At 43.9% G+C, this 27,671-nt stretch overlaps 2 protein-coding genes across 2 annotated transcripts in view; one reads left to right on the top strand and one right to left on the bottom strand.

The window, feature by feature from the left end:
• The window catches only part of GPSM1 (G protein signaling modulator 1), a 210,471-nt gene extending 191,804 nt beyond the window's left edge, over positions 1-18,667 (bottom strand). The window contains exon 1 of the mRNA XM_043530280.1: positions 18,544-18,667. The gene's annotated coding sequence lies outside the window, so the exon portion shown is untranslated. The remainder of the gene's footprint in view (positions 1-18,543) is intronic.
• Positions 1-27,671, top strand: part of CCDC187 (coiled-coil domain containing 187) — a 70,206-nt gene that overhangs the window by 27,068 nt on the left and 15,467 nt on the right. Inside the window, exons 14-24 of the mRNA XM_037879911.2 lie at positions 4,266-4,456; positions 14,080-14,174; positions 15,188-15,298; positions 16,699-16,817; positions 17,829-17,959; positions 18,571-18,716; positions 18,855-19,042; positions 20,373-20,460; positions 21,853-21,999; positions 23,018-23,199; positions 25,966-26,150. Of these exons, the coding sequence (XP_037735839.1) occupies positions 4,266-4,456; positions 14,080-14,174; positions 15,188-15,298; positions 16,699-16,817; positions 17,829-17,959; positions 18,571-18,716; positions 18,855-19,042; positions 20,373-20,460; positions 21,853-21,999; positions 23,018-23,199; positions 25,966-26,150 (1,583 nt within the window). The remainder of the gene's footprint in view (positions 1-4,265; positions 4,457-14,079; positions 14,175-15,187; positions 15,299-16,698; positions 16,818-17,828; positions 17,960-18,570; positions 18,717-18,854; positions 19,043-20,372; positions 20,461-21,852; positions 22,000-23,017; positions 23,200-25,965; positions 26,151-27,671) is intronic.

Raw genomic sequence — 27,671 nt, forward strand, 5'->3', positions numbered from 1 at the left:
AAACGGGAAGGAAACAAAAATCTATATCAGAATACGTTTCAGAACCCAAGTTTAAAAACAAAAACAAAAACAGGAGAAAGGGATGAAGTTGAGTGTATGTGCTGCAAATGGTGTGGCCCAACCCAATTATTAAATGTAAATATTTATGGCTAATAGTTCTAAGTCTACAACAGTAAATTGTTTATTCAAATGAAAAGTTTTATTTGGGGAATAGAGATATATTGTTTTCTTTATCTCAGAGGTGGCAATGTGTTTTCGGTTCTGCAGCAAGCCAAACTGAATTCTGTTCAAAGCATTAATATTTCCCCCCTGTCGTCCTGTCCATCAAATTAGACCCCAATATTTACCCAGAAAAATGCATAGTTTTTTGCACCGATTTTCACCTCTTTTTGTTGTTGTTGTCGTCGTAATAAACACTGATAAATTCCCAGGAAAAAATTAAATAAAATAAAACTTGAAAACGAAGGGCCCTACACATAGCCTAGGCAGCCAGTCTGTGTAGTGGGGAAAGAATATCTCATGCAGACCCTCTTACCCGAAAGCGTTTGGTCAATACCCCTATAAACAGGGCCTTGTCTTCCTCTCTTAGCCAGTGGTGGACTAGACAATAGGCGGAATGAGGATGCCTGGAAATTAGAGATGGGCCTAGATCAAAACACTGGCTTTGAACCACCCCAAACTTTGGACTGCTTGAAATCAAGATCCTAATTTTGCAGCTTGGGCCTGTAACGGCAACATAGATTTATGTAAAAGAAAGAAGAGGCATCTCTTCTATACACAGTGATGGGAAGAATCAGTGAAGTGATGAGAACAGTCACCTTGCCCAGGAACAAGGGAATCAAAATTAAGAGAGACACCCAGTAGTGAAGGTCCCACTTAAAATCCAGGAATAATGGGAAGAATCAGGGAATTCATCTGGGCACCTAGGAGAAGTAGAAGGGTCTTGTATCCGGCGATAAAAGGAGGAGAACGATAAAATCCTGTGATAAAAGGGGGAAAAACAGCCCTGCCTAGATTACATGCATGTGACTGTGGGTGAGAAAGTCAAAGACCATAATGGGTGAAAATCCTGGCCCCAGTCGAGTGAATGAGAGTTTTGCCCTGGACTTCAAGTGGGCCAACATGTCACCCAGTATCTGAGTATTTATGTGTTAGGCTGTTACTGAACTAGGGTTGGGTGAATAATGATAAGCCAAGTTCTGCTCTTAGGGCCAGATCACGCCATCAGTTATTTTTCAGGCTGAATTCCCTTTGAGTTAACAGATGACAGATATAAAAGCTTGAACTATATTTTCCAATAAAGAAATGAGAGAGACCGTCTCCTACAAGCCATCATGTAGTAGTGAGGGGTAATTAAATAGACCAGGGCTGGTCAGAACTTTTTGAACAAACTGAGTCTTAAACAAAAAAGACTTTTTCAAAAGTGAATGTTTGCAGGGCTGGCTCCTCAGTGGGTGGAAATCAGGACAGTCCCATTGCAGAGATCCTCAGCTCATATCAGGTTTGAATAGGTACAAATGAAGACCTCTGGCCTTGAAGAGCTCCATTCATTAACAAATTACACGTCACTTCCACAGGATTCAAAACTCCTTTTCCCCAGTGACTCTGCCGTGCCCCTTTTCCCTCTGTTTGCGCTGAGATCTGTGCCCAAGGCTTTGATCCTGCCCTGCACAGGTGCTGCGGTGCCAGCCTACGTGCAAGTTGAAAGACAATGAGCTGAATGGGGATTGCAAAGCAACCAGGCCCTGCATTGGAGCAAGGCTGCCTGGTCAGCCAGTCACCCCTGCCGAGCAGCAGGACTGAGGCCCAAGAGGGGAACACATGCCTCGGTGCCTCACTAATACCAAGGAGGCCTGTGCTGAAGTCCATGCATGCTAAGACACACCCACTGGCCTATGCTCTGTCCCTTTGACTGCGCACAAGAGCTCCCATACTTGTGCCAATGGCTCGAGTAGCTACCGGCACTTCCACTTGGTCTGGAGCATGTGCTCTGCTACGGACCAGGCTCAAGGCCACCATGGCAAGCTCCCTGTGTACATGGCCAATGCCAAGCTATGCTTTCCATTCAGCTACCCTACCATGCAGATGGATGTAGGGTAAGAACCAGGAGAGATCACCAAGTGCTCTTCTGTTCCCTGCTATTACTATATTCCCGTTAGGGCCTGAACCTGCCAACAGGAGTCTTTCCACTGAGTATAATGGGAGTTTGGATCAGGCCCTTGATCTCCACCCTTTCTGAGGCAGGATATGTCCTTTCCCGAGTGATCCCTAAGGAAGCCGTGGAGCCAGTTAAGAAACTGGCACAAAATACAGAGACCAGGCCCCAAGTATTTGTCAGAGACAAATATTAGAATTTCTTCCTGAGAAATCCCCTGCCACCTCCCCCTACTCCATCTTCGTACCCACTTTCTGAAGACAGCATCCACGGCACAAGTTGGTAGGAGCCGTTCTACTCGTTTTAGCTATTTCTGGGTCATTCTGCACCAGAAAAAACAAAGAAAAGCTTATTAATGAAAAAAAATGAAATGGGATTTCCCTAAGCTGATTGCTGATAAAAAAAAACCCATTTCCACATTCATTTTTTTGTACAAAAACCATCTGTCAATATTTCAGTCTGCCTCAGTCTCCCGGCCTTGTTTGGGCTGCTGCTAGATCAATAGGTGCCCATTTTCACGCGTTCCTTCCTAATCTTTTTAGCTAAGCTTTGTGCAGGGTTTTTAAAAACATTCCCAGTGGACCCTGTGTCCATGTAGCCAACGGGCAATGAGCTGCTTTGCGCTCAGAGACGTGCAGCTCAAATCCAGGTTAAAAGCTGCCTGACTACTAAGATGTTGGACAGGATTGCAGGAAAAAGCAGCTCATTGGGACCCCATAGGCTGCATTTTGACAGGATTCACCATATTAAAGCATTTACACCGATTGCAGGACTTGGCTGTGCCTTCGCCATGCTCACCGCAAGTCCTAGAAACGTGATACAGAGCGCTACTTTGCCTTTCCATAGCACCTTGCATAAAAGCATTTCAACGAGCTTTGCAAACATCTAGGGCGAGGTTGTGCAACCCTGACTCATGGTGGTGGAACAAATACTCCTTAACGTGAGCGTGGATTGCACAATCCAGCTCTAATGAATTAAGCCTCAAAACAGTGAGGTGGTTATTTCCATTTTCAGGAGTGCTGAAAAATCCAGCTCGGAGCAAGTAGTAATTTGGATGGGTAATTAGGTGCCTCTTTAGCTTCTCCATCATCATCAAGGTACAGGAAGGGGGATTTTGCACTTTGGCAGGTATGATTTTTGGTCCAACTTTATGTGAAGCTTCCATTTATAAAAGAGCTAATAAACAGACAGACATTTTACTAAATGGTTAATCCATTGTTACAGAGTCCAGTAAATTGCTTATAACCATATAGAACACTTTGTAGTGGTATGTTTATAGCCAACTATAAAACGCTCTACTCATATCTGTATCTCTGTTTATAATATTTGTTTGTTAATGAAATCTAACCAGAAAGTGTGACTTTTTTTAAACGCCAATTGTGCCGGTCTGTTTTATACATGTGGAAGCTAGTTATTCCTCCCCATTTTTTGTGACTCTGCACCTCGGGCAAGGTGCTTTACCTCTGCCTCAGTCTCTCCATCTGTAAAATGGGAATAATGATCCATAATGATGGTCTAAGGACTGTAAGCTCTTCAGGACAGGGACCATCTTTTGGGTGTGTGTTTGTATAGCACACCTAGCACAATGGGGCCCTGATCTGGGCCTGTAAACAAACAAATTCCTGACCTCATAGAGTTTACTCATTCTTGTTTGTAAGGTGCTTTGAGATCCTCGGATGAATCAAACAAACAGTCTTATTGCTATTACAGCTTGAAGCCATTTTAGGCAGCAAGATTCTATAGTCATACAAAAGATTTTCTGCGTCCATTTCTGTATTCACTATTTCCTCAGGAGATTTTGTGTGGGAGTTTTAGTGACACTACACATAGCTTTCATTCATTTGCTTCCCCAAGGTCCATTGAGGAATACAGAATCAGGCTCAGCATTGAATGGCAAGTTGACACAGTGGGAAAAATACATTCCTGGTATAATTTTGATATAAATCTAGATTCTATTGATTTAATCCAAGACAAATTTGGCCCACTTTATCTTGAAGTCAAAATATAACCCTACTATATATCTTTTCTTGTTAACATAATACAATGTTTGGAAAGATTTCTCTCATTCACATCTGTCATTCAGCACATTTTTGTTGTTGGCTTAATACAGTCCAGAGAGAAAACCAGCAAATCAAGGGAATCACTCCATATTTGATGCTCTTTCTGAAGCTCAAAATCAAGCGGAAATTATTTCATCCTCTCCTAGACGAAGTTTCCAAACATCTCTCAGTCATGGATTTGAATCCCGCACTTCTCCAACCAGAAGGATTAGGATGCAAAAAGAATTTGAGGACGACTTTGGTAAGACAGCATTTAACAAAGTAGTATCCCAAAATGCAGTAGTTATTCATTACATTTCTAAGGCAGTTGGTAATGCCATCATATGTTCTCTTCTGTCCTGCATTAGAAGAGTATTATGGGGCTTGCATTGCCATTTGTGACAAGGGATAGTCCAGGGGTTCTGAAACTGGTGGTCATGACCCCTCAGGGCGTTGCAAGGTTATTACGTGGCGGGTCGCAAGCCATCAGCCTCCACCCCAATCCCCGCTTTGCCTCCAGCATTTATAATAGTGTCAAATATTTTAAAAAAATGTGTTTTTAATTTATAAGGGGGTGGGGGGTCACACTCAGAGGTTTGCTGTGTGAAAGGGGTTACCAGTACAAAAGTTTGAAAACTACTGGGATTGTCAGACAGTTTTTAAATTTTTGATGTTTCAGCTAAAACGGTCATTGAAATATCAAACTTTGGCACACAAAAAAGGAAAAAAATTGTAAAAAAAAAATTCCCTCTGTCTTTTTAGCCAACTGTAGCTGTGACAAACATGCCCCTGATTGCGATAGCCTACATTGTTGCCATATGCTTTTGTAACCCCTTGAGGCTTCATTTGAGGATCTCAAAAAGCTTTACGATTAACCCTCCCAACCCTCTCTTTGGTACATACAGGGTATTGTCCCAGTTCTGCAGCTGGGGAAACTGAGGCAGAGAGCTTTTAACCAAGTGAACTGAGGTCAGTGGCAGAGTCAAGAGCTGAACTCAGGATTGCTGGGGGATTGGCAGGAAGAAGGTTGTCACTTTATACTCTAAATAAATGTTTGCATAGAGACAAGAGAAAGTTTGTTGCTGAAAGGGTTAAGGAGCAAACAATAGCAAGCCTGCCTTTGTCAGAGGAGACCTTGGCTTCTTTTGCCAAACAGCAACAGATGGTGCTTTGTTTCAAGGGCTTTTCAGAGACAAAAGAACAAGATCAGATAATCTTTCTCCAAAGAGGGTACTCTGAAAAAGCCCTTGCTCTTATCAAGGATGCTTCATTGTTGCCCCCACAAGATTTTATATGCAATATTGGTGGGTGAGCAATCAACATTATTTATTCTGTCTCTTCCTCAGCCTCCAACAAATAGGGAGGGCGGTTCAGATGCTTGGTCACAAAGTCTCTTGTCTGCAGAGTTTCCCATTGAACAAAAGGATGTTTCAGTCATCCGGTATTAATGGATAAGGGCCCTGATTCTGCAGTCTCTTGATCAGCGAGGAAAACACCCTGCCACATACAGTGCATGAGTTGAATGATAGAAACTTCTGCCTGGCTTGTATATACAGGAAGAAGTCTTTGCAAACCCCGAGCATTTGCAGAGGTTAAGGGAGTTTGACTGAATCCAGCCGCAAGTTTGACTGGAAACAGGGTAGCTTCTAGCCTGTGTCACTTCTTCCTAGGTGAGGTAAGGTGTGGTCATTTTGAGGGACAATATAGATTTGAACTACAGGTCACAAAGAGCTCTGCTCACTACTGGTGTCAAATGGGAGATGCATATGAAAGACCGTGTTAAATGCTCCCATAACTAGCAACAACAATCTGTTAACACCGGTACACTCTTTTGCAGAAAAGAGTGCAAGTCATTTCTGCAGTACAGATTGTATAATGAGGCGCAATTATATAGATCAGTGCAAAATATAAATATTTATCTTTAAAATGTGTATGCATCCCCTAAGTACTAATTGCTACTGAGTATTTCCTTTACACGGTAATGAAATCCTTAAAGTATACAATAGAAGGCAGCAGAACAAGCGGGAGCTTGCAAAATATCTAATATTTGTTAATATCTACCACCTAGAGTTAAGTGAAAGAGCCCATCCCTGGCTCTTGACACGTCAACATTTTCTGATAAAAACAGACCATATAAAATCCACAGCCCCCCTCCAATGCGATGGACTGCCCACTTCATATATAACAGTTGTTCTTTGACAAACCCACATAATCTCCACAGAGGATTGCTGGAAAGCCACACACATTTTTAATAGATGGGCGTGCCAATCAACTTAGGCAGAAAATATAGTTTAACTTAGTATTGGTCTGAGCTGGTAAGGAAATGTTCTCCAGATTCTGATTAACACCAGCCACGCTTCTGTAGGGTCCTGGGCTGCATTCTTCTTTGGTGCAGCCCGGCTATAGCACAAGACTGAGGCGGGACCACATGTTAAAAGAGGATTGAAAAGTGGCAGCCCCAGAAGGTTCTGCTCTTTTTTTCTTGCCTTAGGAAATCTCCCTGGCAGCTTAAATGAGTTTTGCCTGTAAAGGAGTTGGCACTATAATTGTTTACAAGATTTGTGTAATCCGCTATTGATCAAATCTTGTGCCTATCGAAATCAATGAGAGTTTTCAAGGGGGTGGAACCACAATTCCACCTTAAGTCTGTGGTCCTCCAAAGCTCTGGTATATATTGGGGGAGATTTTGGGAGGTACTAACAGCAGTTAAGCACTTGTTTGTACTTCTGTAACTCTATTGGGTTAGAAACAGATATAAGTAAAGTATAGTGTGCATGGAGATATACTAACACACAGGTATAATTTAATATCGAGGTTAACATGTATGCTATTTAACATATTGTCTCCTAGGTGCCTAAATCCCTTTAGAAAAAGGGACTTAGGTGCTTTTCAAAATCTTACTCTTAATGCCCAAATCCTATCGTCTGCTCATGTAACTGCCATGATGTTCAGTTAAGAGGACTTGTGAAAGTGAGGTCTTCTCACATGACTATGGGTCACAGAATCAGTGCACGCTTGTGGCGACTAGAATGAATAGTTTGGGATCTTCTGAGATGAAAGATTGCGGGCTTTAAACTGAAATTCACTGTTGACCCAAGATTTCCCATTTTCTTTTTAATTCAAGCTACAGTACAGCAAATGTTTTAAATTATTTCATTAGAGTCGAGCAAATAGCCTTAAAATGTAGTAATTTCACTGAAAGCACAAAGAAGAGGTATTCATACATAAAACCGTTTCCTTCCTTTGCAGACATTTAATAATCTTTTGTGTCACTAGGGGGAGCCAACCTCTTGTTTGTAGAACATGGAGAAGTGATTAAATTAGCAGAATCAAAGCATGGCAGAGAATTGTAACATCACTGCTTCCATTAATTGTCCTCAGACTAAAGAGCTTGAGATAAGACTCCTTTGGTGTTTTGCTTTAAGATCATATAGTAGACACTGAAGCATCACCTCATGTATTTCACAACAGCTTACAACCTCATTGCCTAGCAAAGCTCAAACAAGTTTGGTCTTTGACTTCCAACTGGCTTTAAAGTGTTTTGCAATGAGCCCCCTTTCGGGGGTGGGTGGGGGGAAGAGGGGGAAGGATAGAAGTATAGCTTTCCCCTTGAATCAATAAAGAAAATTGCTCTGATTTTCACCACTACTAATCTTCCCCTTCTTTGACCCTATACCATTCCCCATTTGAGAGGGCTGTCTCACAGCTACTCTTCTCCCAAGCTCTAGCATGTCACTATTTGAAACATCCCACTCCAGGAAGTGTCCTGGGCACATGTGTGTCTCCTACACTGAAGCAACCAGCATGGTTCTTGCACCACCGGTTGCATATTAGAAGTGCAGTGGATTGGGAGAATTCAATTCAAACATAATTGGTGAAAAATGGAAATGACATTTTATGGAGAGCTTTTCACAACTTTGACCAGCTATAGTTTAAAGATTTAATAGCTCATATTTCTCTGTCCCGCATATAGCTGGAACTTTAGCTAACATGCTCCAATTTGGAATGATCTCCCTGCCTAGCTCTGCTCCCATTAAGTAGCAGCAGAAGCCAACTGCTTTGTCGCTGTGGAAACGGCCATAAGTCGAAATTTTGGCTGCCTCCTGGACTACTGTGCAGAGTTGCAGTAGGGGAGTTGAATCGGGCCTACCAATGGAATTTTGGCCAACCTCTTGTGCTAGAGGATTTAAAAATAAGCACAAAATACATCAGAGGACAGCGAGAGTAGGCAAAGTGATTCCAGAGGTTAGCAAGCAGATAGTATGAAGACAAGCCAAAAATGTGGAAGTGCTCAGCTCATACGCAGACTTATTTATATAGGGAAACAGACCCAAAACACAAAGGCTACAATTCAACAAGATACACAAAACTGCCAATAGTCCCATCCATTTTTGTGTGCTCAACATACATAACTTTAAGCATGCACTTAATCACATGGGACTACTCACGTGTTTAACGACCTTGCTGAGTCAGGCCTTAGAAGTTAGCCACCTGGTTCACTTCTTAGGGTGTTCAATTTTTGCAGCTCTCTCAGCTTAGATCATGAAAGCAAACCAGTCAATTTCACTTAGCTACCATCTGTTCCTAATCACGCTCCCTCCCAGGAAGTCCTGCAGGAGAGCAGCCTTGAAATGTTTGGGCTGTAAACACTGCAGAGGAGGTTCTCCCCTCCCTATCACAAACTTTCCACTAGAGTTTGATTTCCTTGACTCATGGAAACATTTATCATCAGGATGAAATTGTGAAAAGCTTGGTTCAAATTTGACCTGATTTTTCTCTTCCTCCTATAAGGTGATCATGGCACAGGTGATTGGACATTCAATTGCGAGATAACCTCTGAAAGGCATTTATAGAGTCCAAGGTCAGGAGGGACCATTGGGATCATCTGTGGCCTGTGTTATACAGGAGGACAGACTAGAACGTCCCCAAAATCATTCCTAGGGCAGATCTTGTAGAAAAAACATCCAGTCTTGATTTTAAAATTGTCAGTGAATTGTCAGAGAATCCACCACGATCGTTGGTAAATTGTTCCAATGGTTAATTACTCACTGTTAAAAATGTACAACTTATTTCTGGTCTGAATTTGTCTAGCTTCTAGTTCCAGCTGTTGGATTTCTTTGCTAGACCAAAGAGCCCATTATCAAATATTTGTATTTATAGATTGCAGTCAAGTTACCGCTTAACCTTCTCTTTGCTAAACTAAATAGATCGAGCTCCTTGAGTCTATCACTGTAAGGCACATTTTCTAATCCTTTATTCATTCTCGTGGCTCTTCTCTGAACCCTCTCCAATTTATTAACACCCTTCTTGAACTGTGGACACCAGAACTGGACACAATATGCCAGCTGTGGTTGCACCAGTGCAAATGTACGTGTGATCTTGGGCTGCTGAACCGCCCTGCAGGCTTTCTTACATGGAAAAAGAAAGCTCTTCCATAAGAATTACTCCAATTTTATCACAAAGGAAAAAAAAATACAGCGTGATAGTTAGTCATCTCCAAATTGCACTTATACACCTTTCAAGTTGCAAGTGCGTATCTTGGTAATAATTGGTTCGGACTGATTGCTGACGCTGGCAGAAAAAAGGGAAGCTGTCCTTGAATAAAGCAGCAGTAAGTGCCTCTGTCTAACTTCAAGTGATTAGAAAAATGAGACTTTGAGCCCAGCTTTTTAAATTATATCGAGTAGGGACTCTACAGGGTTTACTTAGATTATGCACGTGTAGTGGTAAGTGATTTAATAAATAGCCTGAATGTACGCACACTCCGGTATGTTTTTTTAAATGCTATTGGAATAGAATGGAGGCTGTGAAGTTTAGCCAGATGAGGGTGTTTTTGAAAGCAGGTTGCAAAGAGTGCATCAAGATATAGCAAGATGGATAACACAAGGGTGCTGGATGAGTGGGGTTTGTTTAAATGAGGTCCAACTTTATCTAGCTTGCTTTCATGCTGGGCATACATAGGCATTAGGTGCCCTTGCATCATCTGCATTGGCAAGTTCCCTCTACAGGTTCCACAGAACTGCATCTGACCTGCTCCGTATGCATCTGCATGGCACATACCACTGTGCACACTGTGAATGAGGTTCTGCACTAAGTCACCAACAAGCTTCTTTGCACACACTCTGCCAGGGAACGTCCCTGAAACTATTTAAAGTCAGGAGAGAGGCAGTCAAGATGGACACTAGCACATGCTTTAGCAAAACAATATAGCTTCCAGTGAGTAATAATGTGACTTCACATTAACCTTATGTTCAAGAGAAATAAAACAAGATGGAAGCGATGCAGCAAATCATTTATTCACTGTGGCCGAAGTAGCATTTTGATGCCTCTAACCTAATCAGCAGTAACACTTTCAAATTTGGAGGATAAGCTAAGGCTACCTCATGGTCATAATTTTATCCTGGAGAATCCCTTCTGGATTCCCGGCCACAGCTTTGGAATGGCCTAGATGTTAGAGTGCCTTTAACCAACCAATAAGCAGAATTAGTGTTTAGAACCTTAGTCTATACACTTGTATATAAAATTACCCTATATACAACTATATAAGGAGACACCCTGAAATCGCTGTTGAACGTGATGAGGAATCCAAGTAGAAGCTAAGGTACTGCTCATCTGTCTTTTCCCTGCTACTCTCTTCAATACATGCAAGATCTTGCTATGAATCAACAGTTCTTTTCCCTGCAACGTCACTAAAAAAGTGAGATTCCACTGCTTTTTGGCTAAAGTACCTTGGAACATTTCACCAGCCCAGTATTGCCCGTCCAAGTATGCAAAAGTCAGGAGTCAGGTCCCCAAAAATCACGAGATCGTCTTAAAAAAAAAAAGATTTAAAAAAAAAAAGTGATGGATTCTTTTTATTTACCTCCTGGTTTCTGTGCCTGTAGGACACATTTGCTTTACCTTTTCAAGCTTTTCTCCAGAACCAGGAGAGCTAGAAACATCCTTTTTTACAAAAATGGAAGCGGAGAGTCTCATGCACTCCTCTCTTGAGTCCAGGAGCTAGGTCTTTTTAAAAAAGCACCAACTATCATAAGACTTGTGCTAAAATCATGAGAGCTGGCGATGCCGCATGACGTCGGTGAAATGACAGCAGAGCTCTTCATCACCTCCCGAAGTGGCAACAGCGTTCCCATAGGAAGCCTGAATAAATTTGGGGAACTGACGTTTGATTTCCCTCACCTCTGTGTACACATGCCATGATGCTTTTCAGGTCAAGAAACCCACACGCTTTCTGCAGCGTTGATAGAATCCCCTATAAAAAAGAGAGGCGTTGGCATTTTAAAAAAACCCTGCATACGTAAAGCTAGTATTGGGCTTTGGGAACCTTTGGACCCAACGTACAGCAGCCTGATCTATCCCCCTCAATGCAAACATCCCTGAAATTCTGGGGGGAAATGCAGCTCTGAAATCTATAAATCAGGCCCATTTCTACTTATGATGCACACGACCATCCATTTATGATACTCATTTCTGATAGTGACGCAGCTCAGAGTAAATATGTAACCTGTCGGAGCGGGCTTCACAAACTCATCTGAGAAGCTTTATACAGCCAAGAACCTATAATTAGTAAACATTACATCACCTATAGAGCAACAGCCAGGAGAGCTGTAATAAGGAAGTAGCGCGGAGATGGGAGTGCCTAGAGTAAGAACAAGCAACAGCATCAATATGCCATGGTTATGAGATTGTTCCTCCCTGACAAAGGGAAAGAATCACAACGGCAGTGCAGTGCTGAGAGAAATGGACATGGAGGAACAGGTGCAGTGCAGCTAGAAGTCTGAAACGGGTGGATCAAGGTTTGAAAGCTTTTGTTCTATTTTGTGTGCTCGCATTCTGTAGGTGCAGCCCTGAGAGAGGGAGGAAAAGGCGGGATTACACCCCCTCCCCATTTGTACCCTCCAGATTCCAGGCTGCTCCAGGGGCTGAAACAGCCCCAGGTAAGTTAGAGCAGCCCCCAGCTGCTCTAACTTATGGCAGCCAGCCCTCATCCAGTCCCACTGCCAGCACACACCCTTTGAAGTTCCACCCCTTTTCTCTGCCCCTCATGTTGCAAGGGTTTATGCTAAAAGATTATCCAATAGCATAGAAGGGAGCAAAATCACTTTGAGCTCCTTAGGCTAGAGACATTTGTTTCCTGTGGATGCAGCACTGTTTCAGCCCTGGCTGAGCCCTCTCCCCTTTTGTGGCTGGTCACCAGCCTTTGGATCCTGCCTGCTCCCAAGCTCACTAGATCTGGGCAGCATCCAGACATGGTCTTTAATTCTGGTCTCTGAGGCACACTCCTGGGGTGCACCCCTTCTTTGGGATGTGGGACCCTACAGTCCAGCTGCACTAAGCCTCAAGATCACCACTGGACCCCATCCAGTCTCTCCAGTAGCTTATGCATGCTCCCTTAGAGCCACAAACACTCACATTATTCTTAGACGGTACAGGAGAGATACAGAGCTACGCAAAACCAGCAAAGCCCTGTATGCTCTCCCTGAGTCTATGCTGACCCATTCCCTGAGTCCCTAGGCCCAGTCTGTGTGTAAGGCAAGTAGGCCCCTCTTCCCCTTGCAGTCCTTCTGGTTCCTGCTGATATTTGGCTGGTGAGAGACCGGGGGCGGGGAGGGGGGTCTGATGCAGATGCTCTTAATTTAAGTTTCAGTCCCCCCTGTCAGGCAACTCACTGGATAGCTTCAAAGCCCTAGTCAGGTGGCTAAAGTCCCAGGGCCCAGGAGACAAACTGGAGAACCAGGTTCCTTTAGCCTGGCCCCGCTGTTCTCATAAAGGAGAGTCGTTCAAAGGTGATGCCCCTTGGATGTGTCTCTCATTCAGGGTTGGACACGTAGGCCCCCTAACACAAGGGTGCAAGCCAACATGAGGGTTACAGTGTGCAGGTGTGATCAAGGTCACCCTCAAAATAGAGATAGAACGTGGTTTTCACAGAATCAGACTGGGGGTGCAGAGTAAACGCCAAACTATCATAAGCACATAGGAGGCACTACTGCTCTAATAAAGGCCAGAAATCCAACCAGGAAGGCCTCTGAAAGGAGATCCAAGGAGGTGTCAGCGGGGTGAAGCAGCTAGGGGTCATGTATACACTCTTCCTTCCTCCTGAGTAGCCACCACCTGTCCCTATGGCTAAGTAACGCACATCATCGGTCAGAATATGCCATTTGGAGGGCATGGCCAGCCTTAAAGCATTGCAGAGATTGGGGGTAGCCACCCCACGATCCTCATGAAAAGTAGCCTTCAAAATGCTGCTAGATCACATATCACATAATACTGACCAAGACCCCGATCCAGCCATCCATCCCTGTTCAGCACAGCAGTGACACGCAAGTGTTTCAATCCCATTGACATTGGTAGGACTTAAGCAGGTGCTTCAGAGTAGGGTTGGATCGGGGCCTGAAGTCAATGATGATTTATGCAGATTTAGTGATGTGGTTTTGGCTGAATGGAGCTATTGTACCAGCAGCTACAGATGCCTTAGGACATCCTGCTCCAGATCTCACAGCTTGTGGAGCTGGGACAGGCTGGTGGCTAGTGCATAGCACAGAATAGGCAGAGCAGTAACCCTTTCCTCTTGGTGTGGATCTCTGGGAAAGCAGTGGGGCTTGGTGGGTTCCTTGCTGGCTCTCTGCACCTTGCCATGGCTGCTGTGTGGCTGTGATCCTGGATGTGCAGTTTTTGAAGGAGTACATCTGAAAGTGCAGGTCTCAATACAGCTCTCTCAATACCACTCTCTCTGGCTAGTGCCCCATTGGCTATTTCTGTTAAAGCACTGGATGCTTTCTCTAATGCATTCCTTATTGAAGGAGTACAGGCGGTTCCTATTCATTCTTCAGAATTAGTTCATGGCTAAAAATTCAGATACGGTCTCTATTTTCCCATCTTTCATAGGCAGAGACCGCAGATGCATAGATCCGGAGGGGAGATACAGGGATCACCTTGAAAACATACAGCAAACATCTCTGAGGCTGGCTCACAAACTGAAGGTACAGTGTGTACCCTAATCAAAATTAAACGTGGATTCAGTTCTCCATGGAAAGAGATGCTGGATATTCCTGCACATGCCTTAAAGCAGGTTACCTTCAGATGGCAGTGTTAGGTCTACGATCACTGTGTTGCCACCTCAGGTCAACTCCCAATGACACCTACACCCACCGTTAACTGCTAAGCCCAATTCCCCACTGGCAGACCCAATTCTAGCACCAACAGGCAAGACTGGATTGCCCCTGGGAGACACAGTGTCCTCAGCTGCAAGTGGTGGTACCCCAACCTGCTACAGCCGAGGTCAATGGGAGTGTTGGTAGTGACTTCAAAAGAACAGGACCACACCTGTAGACAATCGCTCCATCTCTGTATTTTCCTCTGCCTGCAAAGTTGCACTTTGGCCCCAGCTCCTGCTGTGTGGGAGGTGAGGGTCACTAGCAGGACACTGCTACACCAAAAGGGCAGAATGAAGCCATGGCGTGAAGGCCACAGTGGTGGTGGGGATCGGTGGACATCATGGGTACTTTTTCTGTTACCCAGAATTTGTACCGATGGTGAAAGAGTCCTTGATGCTATTTCTCCAGAATTAATTAGATTTCAACCATAGGAGACACGTTCTGCCGGGGCAACCATACCGAAGTCAATAGGGTTACATGGCTGCTCATGAGAGTGGAGCTTGGCGTTGTGTGTTGAATTTGGCAAGTTACTTCCCAGTTTTAAAACCGGTTATTAAGCACAATCATTTGAAGAAAAACCCACAACACGTTTGGACCTTGAAACTGAACTCTGCTTCCTTATATGAATTATTCATCCTTTCATCCCCCCAGCCACATTTATTATCACAGGGTTTCTAGTAAAAGCTCAGCTACATGCACCAGTTTGCCTGCAGTAGCAAGAGTGCAAGGACAAGTTTTTCAGCTCTCAGCATTGTTAAGGTCCTTTTAAGGAGCTCACAGTGAGGTTTTAAATTCATGGTAATGAGCTAAGAAGTCCCACAATTTTCTCCCAAATCCAGGCCGATCAGCTCCAACAGGAAGGGCGGCTGGCTATCCTGGGTGCGAAAGCAAAGCTAGAAGCTCAAGAGAACCAGAGAGCTTTGGATGAGTTGCTCAAGCATCAGTTAGCGGTAAGTCTGTGTGGCCCCAGCAGCAGGAAAATGGCACCATTCCAGACTCGGCACTATCGTCTTTGGAGTCATTGAGACCTGGGGCCAGCACCTACCTGCCTCTCTCACCTGAATGAACAAAGAATGCAGACTGTGGGTATATTTCCCAAAGTACTAGAGCCCAGATCCTCAGAGGTACTTTGGGAAATCCCTTTGATGATCTGGGCTCATGTCTTTTAGGTGCCTGAATCCCATAGACAGTTGGTGGGATTCAGGCGCCTTGGAAATTTTTACCCCAGGCATCTTTCTGTAGGACCTTTCACTGTAGTGTCTGAGCACTTTTCTCCTGAAGGGTTGTAAACTATTCTTTCATGCTTCTATTTAGCGCCCCATAGGCCTCTTGTCTGACCAGAACCAAGGAGTCTCCTATTAAAAAAAGAAAAGGAATATGTGGGGAGGTTGGTGCATGGCTTGTTTTTCTGTCTTTAGGTCCCCAGGTCCTTAATTCACGCAAAATCCCACTGGTGTCAATGGGCATTTGCCAGAGTAAGGGATCCCAGGATTTGGTCCCATGTTCATGAATACAATGCCTTGGACTTAGACCCAATGTGCAGACCTAGGGCATTGCCGCATTATTAAGAATGCCATGCTTTGTATGATGCTTTGACCACTACTTCTGTCCTTTTCTACTAGCGGCACTGGTAAAAGATAAACATCTCATTGGCTTTTTAAAAAGAAACACCAGGAGGTAACCACAGTATTATGGGACATGCTCATTGTCAACAGAGCAGCTTCTGTGTGAACTATCATGGGACATCTCCATATGCCTACATAATCACTTCACTGCTAGCCTCTAACAACTTTCCAGATGACTGTACCCCTTTCAGGATTCTGATTTGTCTTGCATACCCCAAAGTTTCACTTCACTTAAAAATGACTTGCTTACAAAATCAGACATAAAAATACAAAAAAGTGTCACAGCACACTGTTCCTGACATATTGCTGACTTTCTCATTTGTGTCATAATTATAAAATAAATCAACTGGAATATAAATATTGTACTTATATTTCCGTATATTGTACATAGAGCAGTATAAACAAGTCACTGTCTGTATGAAATTTGAGTTTGTACTGACTTCGCTAGTGCTTTTTATGTAGCCTGTTGTCAAACGAGGCAAATATCTAGATAAGTTCATGTACTCCCTGAAAGACCTCTGAATACCCCCAGGGGTACACATACCCCCTGGTTGAGAACCACTGATATTACTCATTAGTCAATACAACCCTTTAGGGGTCATTGGAATATGAAAAGCACTGTATAAACCCAGATTCTAGCCCATGAGAATTACAGAAAGGGCTGAAAGGTGACACATTTTGTAAAGATCACTCATTGTCATTGGGGATTCATTCGGTTTTTACAGGGGCTGAATGGCTCCCAAGCCAGCTGTACTGTGAAGGCAAGACTTAAGCATGCTAAGACAGACCAGAGAGAATATCAATTTGAAGGTGATCCTGAAAGAGATGATACAGCTGAGGACAGGTACAGTCAGCAACATATAATGGGATGCTTGACTGCTTTACTCTATGGTTTGTTCAAGTTCAATGACTCAGGGCTTTGGAGTGTTTGAACTCTGCATCGGCGAACTGTGCATCAGTAACATGTTTCTGCTGTGGATGTTCTTCAAGTTAACAAAGGGAATAGCTCACATGGCAGCTGCCGTCTACATGGGATTAGTGTCCTAACCCTTTTGATGTTTCAGTTCTCCATTATAAACTATACATCCTCCGATTGCAAGCTTTCTCTGGCCTAATTTTTGCCCAGATCCTGAAGGGAAACATCTCTGCCATGGGCAGCAAGTATCATAGGCTAGGGGAGGCTGAGCCTCCCCAAACAGCCCAGCATGGCCCCGCCCGGCGCTCCAGGGTTGGGGGCCACTCTGCCCGCCCAGGGCTCTGGGCCCACAGGCAGCCACTGGCCATGGTGGGGTGCTCTGGGCTCTGGCAGTAGAGGTGGGGGGCCGAAGAAGCCTCGGGCAGAAAGGGAGGGGCCAGGAGCTAGCCCCCCACAACAGCCGGGCTGGTTCACCTACCGCCCATGATCTCTGCTGTATTTTCTGTGGCAGGAAAAATTGCGTTTAACTATAGCTCAAAGATCTCATTTATTATTTTGGTGAACAGGAACATCCTTTCCTCAGTTCCTTTGATTTATAGTCAGGTATCTTGGATAAACCATATATGGCTACCTGCTGAAGAGAAGGAGTATCCATTTTGATCAGCATTGTCAAGGAGCATTTTTTTAAGTGCACATTTTAATACTCATTTAAAGTACCTGAGAACTGGTTCCAAGCTCACACTGAGCTAAGTACCAGAAAAGAAGTTTTCATATATATAGACGATCCGCTATAGAATAAATATTACTAACACGCTGTTATGAAAGGTACTTGAGATCAACTGAGGAAGAGTGCTCTCTAAGAGCTAGGTATTATTATTGTTCCTGGCAGCTAATACACCAAAATATCATGTAAGAATGTGTTTCTCCCCTCCGCGGTAGCTTTAGAGCACAGTCTCCAAAACAATCTGCACTGAAAACTGAAATCAACTGCAATGTGATGGATGCCATAAAAGCCACAGAGAGAAAATCCACTGGGGAAATGAACCTGGATTCCTCAACCCAGCAACAAGGTGACCATCCAGTTAGGTGATTTAGTGGCATTTGGGAGCAAATCTACAGATGCCCTACAGTGGCACCAGAAGTGGAGCAGTATTTTGGGGTTGGGCAGGGATTTCATCAAATTTCTTACTGCACCTTTGAAAATTTTGCCCCAAATGATTTAACTCACCATATATATGAATAGTCAGAACAGTATCTTTATATCCTCTAATCACTCTACAGACATTAACCCTGAGAACACCCTGGGAGTTAAGTCAGCTGGTGTCATTAACCTTATTTATAGAACAGCAGGGAAATCAGAGAAAAAAAGATTAAGTGACTTTCCTAAGGTCACAGGAGGAGTCAATGTCAAAGCAGTGATTACAACACATGAATGTGTGGCAGGCTTCTGACCCCGTGCTCAGATTGTCTAGTATTTTGGAATGGAAGCTAACTAGCCTAGAACGCAGTATGAACTGATCTGTTTGGAAGCATATTAGAAAGCTAAATTGTTTAGCTATAATCTATATTTTTTACAACCACGCTATAAAGTTTCGAAATGGGATACATCACTTTTCTCCCCTCCCTCCCCAATATGAAGAAATATTTTACTTACAGTGACTTTAATATTCTCTTTCTTTAGGATCCCTATCTGCAAAGCATGGTGACTCTTTGCACATACATCAATCCTTGAATCCTTTGCCTCCTTCAGTAAATCAGCCCAAAAACAAGACGCTCACAGCAGATGATTCAGGAGACAGCAGCGTACACATGGATTCCACAAGCCAGGTACTTGGGCTCCAGAGTTCCTCTCCTGCTAGTTGTTGCGCATGGAGTCACCCATGTGGCTTTTAATTGCAATGCCACATTTGTGGGACATCCAGCAGCTTCCCCCTAATAAATCCAGCCCTCTGCTTCTGCCTTCAGTGGAGTGAAATCAGTCAGTTCTATGGAGGGTCCAGCACCTTTTGCCGTTTTAGTTTGACAATGGCCGAGCAGTACTTGAGGGAAGAAGAACTACGAGCCCGGCACCAGACTGCCCTCCTTCGACTCAGAGAAGAAGCCCTTCAGGAGAAAACTAAGGCAGAACTGGCCTGGCTGGAGCATCGGAAACGGTGAGCCCATTTTGCATACCCTTTCCTTATTTCAGTACATGGTAAACACGCTGTCTGACTGCAACAGACCAGTCAGAACAAGGCAGCTTGGCTCTGCCCACTAAGGGAAGCTTATACCCTCTTCATGGTGGGCTACCTTGTAAAAGCAGAGACGTAAACATCCTGCCCCTTTACAGGGCAAATTAAGGTACAACCGGGCTTCCGCACAGCCGGAAGGGACAAGACCCAGCTTGTTTCAACCACATCCAAAGCCTGGCTTTACTCCAGCTAAGCTCTTCTTATTTGCAGCTTGACTCCCCACAGCAAATGCCTCCTGTAGTGGGCTGGAGCTGGAGGTAATTAATAAATTCCCCACAGCTGACCCAGCCTTGCAGGGAGGGCAGATGCAATTCTTCTTCTAACCAGAGTGACCATTAACCCCTTTCCTGCCAGCCTCCAGTCAGGCATACATAAGATGAAAGTCACGCCATGAGCCTGAACTGGAACCCCTCACCATCTCCTGGATTTTGGGTTAGCTTCCCTGTGAGTTAGGGAAGTACAGTTATCCCCATTTCACAGATGGGGAACTGAGGCAGAGAGAGAGACATGCAAGGTCACCCAGGGTGGCTGTGGTAGAACAAAGAATTGAACCCCAGTTGTCTGAAGGCCAAGCTAACGCCCTAACCATTGTACCAGCTTTCATCTACAATATGGAGCATGCCAAAAAGCAAAATATATTATTACTAAGGGCTGGGCTTGAGGGAAGGGCTCTCTTTGGGACTTGTGAAGGACTAAGCTTTGCTTGCTGAAGTGGCTGCTCTGAGTCCAAGCTGGTAGTCACTGGGAATTGTTACCATCTGGGGGCTGTTTGGTGGCCTGAGTGAAATAAGTTTGCTGGGTGTCACTCCACAGAGTCTGCATCACAATACATAGATATTAAGGGCCAGATGTCCAAAAGAGTCCAGGCCCCATTTAGGCATCTGAAATGAAGTGATCAAATTTTCAAACCAGTTAATCATCCAGCAGTTCCTACTGCTCTCTGTGGGGAGGGCAGAATCTCCATTGCTGTCAATGAGAGCTGCAGTATGCTGGGCACATCTGGAAACCTGGCCATCTTGCAGAGAGGTACAAGGTGAAATGGGCTGTGAATACTGAAGTATCTTCTCATTCTCCAGATGGGGTTGAGCTACGGGCAGGGCAGCGTGGTAAGCCTTGCACTGATGTACCTGGTCTGGGGATAAAGACATCACTCCAGGCCCCAGCCCTGTCATGGGGACACCTGTCATGGGCATTGCATTCACACATCCAAATGTTCTTCTGGTAGTGATTTTGGTCTCCACCCTGCTTTCAGCTGTCTGGATAATCTGCGAGACAGAGAGGAAGTGTCTGCCCTAGCTGAGAAGCAGCACAAAATCCTAACCAGGCTGAAGCAAGAGCAGGTAATGTTATTGCAGTTACACAATCCAGCTTTCTTCTTGAAAAACAAGGGGAAGATTTAACACTCAGCGCTGATGAGAATCTCACGAACAGTAGTAAAGCAGTACATAGTGTTGTTGCACAGACTTCATAATATACTTCACTGATGTTGATTTTTGTACCTCAAATACGTTATTTTATGCCATGGACTGTACTCTATATGTTGTAAAAAAGCAGGAAACACCATTTCTCTCTGCAACTCCAGTGTTACTGCAGTTATCTACTCTTAGTGTATACACCCAGATTATAGGAGGTGTTTAGGATTCCATTGCTGAGATACAGGAAATTAGCCAACAGCTAGTGGTGGTCTTGTGGCTAAAACACAGCCATGGGAGTCAGATCTAGATTCTGTTCCTGACTCTGCTGTAGATTCCTCTGTGACTTGGGACAAGTCCCATGCAATCAGATTTTTCAGAAGTGGCCTGTCATTTTGGGGGCCTGCCCAGCCTTATATGCCTTGAAGGAGTCTGATTTGCAGAGCAGCTGAGCACCCACAGCTCTAATGGCTTCATTTGGAGTTGTGGGAGCCCAGCCCACCTGAAAACTAGGCCCGGGTTGTCTCAAGTTGGGCAAGCAACAACCAAGTTATCCAGAATTAGTGATCACCTTTGAAAAGTTGACCCCAATGGCCTGACTTTCAGAGGTGCTTGTTTCATGAGCAATACGTGTTGCAGTGAGCAGATAGAGTCGTAGGACAGAGATCTTTACTGAGCATGCACAGAAGCACCTGGAGAGAGGCCTGTGTATCTAATAGCAACCTGGCCCAGCATGCTCACCTGAGCCCCTGGTGTCTCACCAAATAGGTCCCTCATAAAACCTGACCCTCTTTCTTCAGTCCCTGTTATACTACAGTGTTGAGCACTGGTGCTCTCTCTGATTGAAACGGGATCTGCAGGTACTCAGCACCTTGGAAAATCAGGCCCAAGTGGGCAGTGGGAGCCAGTGTCAAAGCTTGAGACTGAAGTGTGGAGTTTCTGGCTCCCATGTGCTGCTAGACCATGCCTCACTCTCACCTCTCCCAGCCCCCCAGTTTTCTCTGTGCATGCTTTCATCAACATTCAGAACAGTTTGCCACTTTCTAATAACTCTGTGAAACATTTCCTTTACCTGTTTGCCAGTAATCTCGCGTATCTGGGCACAAGTCAGCAAGCACTGCTCAAAGCAAAGACTGAAAAAATTGTACACCAAAATGCACGTAAAAATAGCTATGCATATTGAATACCCAAAATGCACTTTAATTGCAATATTTCCACCTGTTACTAATTATAATAAACTGACCTGTAGGCCATTTTCATGTGTATTTGTATTTTAACTGTAATTTACGCTCCCCACTCTTCGCTGTCTGTTCTGTGCAGGCGGAAATCCAGCACCTGCGAAATATCTACAGGGCAGCTCACCAGGAGAGAAAGCTGCTATTAAAACAGCAGAGAGAAATCTTACTGATGCAGGAGTCAACAGCACAACTCCAGCGGGAGCTGCATGGGTTGGCACAAGGGCCGCAGGTTAATAGAACCCTTAAAAGGCTACAGTAACATTTGGCACTGGCAGATTTGGGGGCGTTACAAGTAGAGGAAAGTCATGGGGTTTGGTATCTTATTAACTGCAGTAATGAAGCTAAAGCAACGATAAATGTTGCTATGGTATTGACTCCTATAGGGAAAGAGGAATGATATTTTACTTGCCCATTAAAAAAATTACTTGCCTCAACAAGCTGGTGAATACAGTTTTGCAGAGTCGGTATAAGCTGTGCTGGAGGCCTGGCGTGGGTAAATTTCACTCCACCCTAGCGGCCTTTGAGCATCAGCATATAAATGCTCTGCCCCACAGAAAAGGGATGCACATATGATGTGACAGAATTGAGAGAGGAAAGGCACATGGGATTAATGTTCTAGCCCTTCGCCTCAAAAATATCAGTGCAAATGAATGTGACGCTTCACCATAATCTGGGCGGGGGGTCTTTATATTGATTCTACGCTGCCAGTCAATCTGGCAGAATCTGGCATTGGTAATACCAGCTTTGCTCAAAAGAGGTACATGTCCAAGATAGCAGATCTGTTGCCCACGCTCCACTCCCAAAGAGCCACAATACAGAGGATGCACACCCCTTTCAGTGGGCTCCTGAAATCTTTCCTCCTCTATACAGCAGGACTGCAGGGGTTCCATAGTAAAAAGGGCCCTCCACACCTGCAGAAAAGGGCTCAGGATTCAGGATTTCCTTGCATCAGAACCAATCTAGTGTAACACCACTATCTTCGGCAAATGCAGATTTATACTGGTGTATCAGTATAGCCCTATACATATATTTTAAGGGTAGCAATTTCAAAAGCATTCAGTGAGGGCCTTGGCCGAACCTTGCTCCCATTAAAGTCAATGGGAGTTTACTGGTTATTCTTTCAGCCTGTTAAGAGGCAGGGACTAGAGGTTGCAGTAGTCCCTTGGAATGGAAAATGACTGAAATCAGAACCGACACTCATTGAAGAAACCAAGGTAAACTCTTATGCATTGCCCTGTTCCTTTTAGTTTACAAACAGCTCAGCAGACCCTGAAGAAGCAATAAACCAGAAGAAGACTGGGACAATTTCCAGTCCAGCAGTATCGTCCATGCCAGCAGAAGCTACAGCATACTCACAAAGGCCTGTTCTGTCAAGGAATGGAAACTGGTGTGCCCAGTTAAATAATACACAAAGCAGGAAATACCAGAGGTCGGTAATAGCTTTTAAATTCTTTTTTACAGTTATGGTTACTGATAAAACCAGCTGGGGAAAGGATGTGTGTTGCTATATCCCAGCTAACTGACCACTCATTAAAGCCAGGCATTGAGACTCACTAACATAGCTAATTAAGCGTCCAGAACTCCTGAGAGATATATAAGGGACTTGTCATGGTTACATAGAACATGTGGGACACACTGCTACAGCTGCTGAACAGCGTACAGCAATAACACACAATAGGTTAGGACAGAAAGGGAGCCTGTGCCCAGTTGATACAGCAGTGGGAGTTTCTGTAGGCAGAATGCAGTTATGTGAGTTGGAATTTGGAGATGAAGAAAGGGCTATATGATCTCTAATGACGAACTATAGTGGAACCACGCTACGATAACTCATCTGAAAGATATCCCCTCCAGAAACAGTGGTGCACACTCCTTTGCTGGCACATGGGTCCAACAGGCAGGTGTCTGAACTGTCTTCATGGTCTCCCATCTAAGTACCTGCCACTCCCATTGACTCCAAATGGAGTAGTGGGTGCTCAGCACTTCTGAAAATAAGATCTAAAAAACACTCCTGGGATTTCATACATACCCACTGAACAGCAGCCTTCCAAAGCAGGCTGATATATATATATCTTTTATGTGTAATATAGGGAAATATAAATTACACCTCTCTCTATATAAAGGAGACTCACTCATTATAACTAAGAGCCAGTCTAGCAGGCTGGTGAGTTAGCACTGGGCATTTACCTAGCTTCCCAGAGGGAAAGGCTTTCAAATAAATCTCTGCATGAAAGTGATCTATAATTCATGTTGTTATTGATTACAAGTCACAGGAATCGTTAGGAAGGTTTCTTGGCTGGACTTATTACTGACAAGTTTGTTCATAGTGGAAGAGTAAATATTAGCCCAAGTCCATAGCAGACAGGGCCTAGTACCCAAACTGTGGCTGCGTACCCAAACTGTACCCAGATGTACCCAAACTGTGGCTGCGTTATTGTATACTGATCTGGTCCACGTGTAAGAATACAGAACGGTAAGCATGCTGTCTGTTCACCAGTGCAGGTGCATTAATATTTTGTACCGATCAGGATAATAATTAAAAGCAATTGGCATTCTCTGTTACTGTCTTAGAGCTGTTGTGGGGGTAGGCAGTAGAGCAACACTTACAAAATCAAGGCAAAATTAAAATAATGTTTCAAACTGCCCAGACGTAACAAGTAAACGCTGATATTCCGACAGCAGTGCTGCTGTTCGGTTGTGTGAGTGGATCAGGCTGGTATCCAGGTGCTGCATTCCAGAGCCCGTAAAGAGCCGCCTGTGATATCTGACTGCATAACTTTCTGCTTCCAGGCTGCTTCAAAACTCCTTGCAACGTTGGCTCATTTGGAAAGAGGCTAAAACCATCTCTCGAGCCTCACCCAAACAGGAAATGTTGCAACAGTGGTGCCCCAGTTTAATAGGAAAACGTTAACAGCAGAGGAAATCCTATATTGTTTTTTCAGCATTCTCCTACAGGACTTGGGGCCTGATCCATAGCTCATTGAGGTCAATGGAAAGTTTCCTGTTGACCTAAGCGGGGTTTGGAACAGATACTATACATATTTTTATGCAGAGCAGGACTAGATATTGCTGTAAATTTAAGCAAATCTATACCACTTCCTCATGATTATTGCTTTTTCTCCATTTTTCATCCTAAAGAATTATACTTATTAAGTTTTATTCTGTATAGTGGCTTTAATCTGAATGTTTTACACTGTTTATAATAATTATAAAAGGAAACAAAAATAATAAAAACAATTATGTAATCATGTTATATTGTCAAATAACAGTTTTCAGCTAAGGAGTCAAATACATCTTCTGAAATGTATTTCCAATTGTAATTTTAAGGACTGGTGCTATTAGATGCTTTATATGACCACCAAAAACCATTTTGTCCAAATTAAAAAAGAGAAAATAAAAAATATATATTTCACGGCTATCCAATAGCTGATTAACTCCTAGAAGCGAAGATAGTTAGTTTTAGCCCAATGGATAACATATGAAAGGTGTTTCAGTGTTTTTATAGTAAATGGCTAGTATGCACCACTGCCCTCTGCTGGGTGGAATCAAATTGCTCAACTATGTGTCATGGAGCCTGTACCGCTAACAGTTAATGGAGAATCTCCTTTAATTCAAATGGTAGAGCTCTATGCCTTTGGAGTAGGTGGATATGAGTTCTATTTCCTAGTCCCTTTTAAGTTCAAAGCCATTTCAGTGACCAACATGTGAAGTTCAAATAGCCACAGATTTGTTATGTTAGATTTTTTCATATAAAATAACTGTTGAAATCTAGCAAATCATTGCTGACTTGAGTGGGAGCAGCATGTGGGCATCAAGGGCTAGAATTTGGTCCTATACTTTGCTTTCCTTGATGCTGCTGATTTATTTATTTTTTTAGTCTTCCACTGTGTATGGATGAGAGGGTGGGAATTTCAGCTATGCAAAACCCAGCAATAGATGAGATGACGGCAAAATGCCATTTTTTTGCTAACTGTATTTGGAATGGAAAAGCAAATGCTCCATGCAGGGAGTATTACTGACTTCAATATTCTGCTGCTCTTTCTACAACTATACCCACATAAGCATTCTCCAGCCTCTAAGAAGGACTTGCAGTAGCCTTTGATACGTACCTTTATTGACTTCCCCTGGGTTTGTCATGATTAATTGGCAACCATGAATCCAACCTGAAATCATTAATTGCTTGTCTAATTGTGTACAGATTTCCTACTGAGAAAGAGAAAACATCGCTGCAATGCAGGCAACAGGCAGAGGTGCCTCAGAGGTGGAAGCAATGGTCAGGAGCACAAGACCCTGCGGTGTTTGAAACAATGGACAAGGAATCATGTGATTCCAGTGATCAAAGCACAGGCCCATTCGTGATGGATAAAGACTCTGAAAACACAGGTATGCAATACAAAAGCTTCCATGCCAGAACCATCCCAATTGAGTGGCATGACCACTCAGTCAAAACAAGCAAACGTGGTAGAAGTTGAAAGCTGAAACCCTCCATGTAGCACTTTAAATGATCTGTTAAAAGGGGACAGTTAACTCAAGGCCACAAGACTGGCTTCAAGCCTGCGCTTGATAAGTTTATGGAGGGGATGGTATGATGAGACTGCCTACAATGGCATTACAGGCAATCTGCGACTATTGGTAGCAAATATCCCCAACGGCCGGTGGTGGGACACTAGTTGGGGAGGGCTCTGAGTTACTACAGAGAATTCTTTCCCAGGTGTCTGGCTGGTGGTGTGTCTTGCTGAAATGCTCAGGGTCTAACTGATAGTCACATTTGGAGTCGGGAAGAAATTTCCCCCGAGGTCAGATTGGCAGAGACCCTGGGGTTTTTTTTGCCTTCCTCTGCAGCATGGGGTACAGGTCATTTGCAGGTTTACATGAGAGTAAATGGTGGATTCTCTGTAACTTGAAGTCTTTAAACCATGATTTGAGGATTTCAGTAACTCAGCCAGAGATTATGGGTCTGTTACAAGAGTGGGTGGGTGAGGTTCTGTGGCCTGCAATGTGCAGGAGCTCAGACTAGACGATCGTGATGGACCCTTCTGGCCATAAAGTCTATGAGTGTAAGTCTCAACCCTCATTTGAACCAATGTAAAATATTTCTGTTGGACTAGGTTTGCTACATTTTGGTGTCCTAAGTAGACCTTGCCACAATTATCCATGTTTTTGTCATCGCCAGATTGGATTTCTGGATTATGGTCTACTCAAGAGTTACTAGGGAGCGTCAACCACTGCAGAATGGTTTCACTCTTATAAGTTAAGAGGATAGATTTAAACACTAGTTCTAGGGGAATTAAATAGATGTCAAACTGGTTTCTTTAGGGCCATGAAATCACAACATGAGAAGCTAAAGAGTGCTGGAACCAGAAGATAGTATAAATACAAATGGGTCTTTTGCAGACAGGCAGTACATTTTATGTGCCGCACAGTTGGTTGCAGCATACAGAATGCAGCTTGATAATGTTGGGCTGGCAGACAGTTGATACGCATGTCCGGAGGTTATGTTCCAGGTTTATGATTCATAATGCACCCCATATATTTTGTGTCATCTGCATTGCATTCAGAGAGTGAACTCCTGGCCCTATTGAAGTCAATGGCAAAACTTTCATTGACTCCAGTAATTGCACCCAGAAAGTGTAAAGCTATGGGGCTTAAGCTGGCCTTAAGTGATACAAAAGTCTTGTGCTAGCTCTCTGCATGGGGGTAAAATTTTCACCCAAAATGAAATTTGTACTTTGAAAGAGTATTTCACTTTGGACCCCAAGCCCCTGCAAAGAGGTGTTTCACCCTTTGACAGCAGAGGCGACGTGTGGAGGGGGGACATGCAGGGTCACGTGCCGCCCCTAGATTTGCTGCTTAGCTTGTACTGAGCATGCTCACATAGACTGAGCGTGCTCAGTAACACTGCTG

This window comes from Chelonia mydas, chromosome 16 (genome assembly GCF_015237465.2).
Source record: "Chelonia mydas isolate rCheMyd1 chromosome 16, rCheMyd1.pri.v2, whole genome shotgun sequence".
NCBI classification, from domain to species: Eukaryota; Metazoa; Chordata; order Testudines; family Cheloniidae; genus Chelonia; species Chelonia mydas.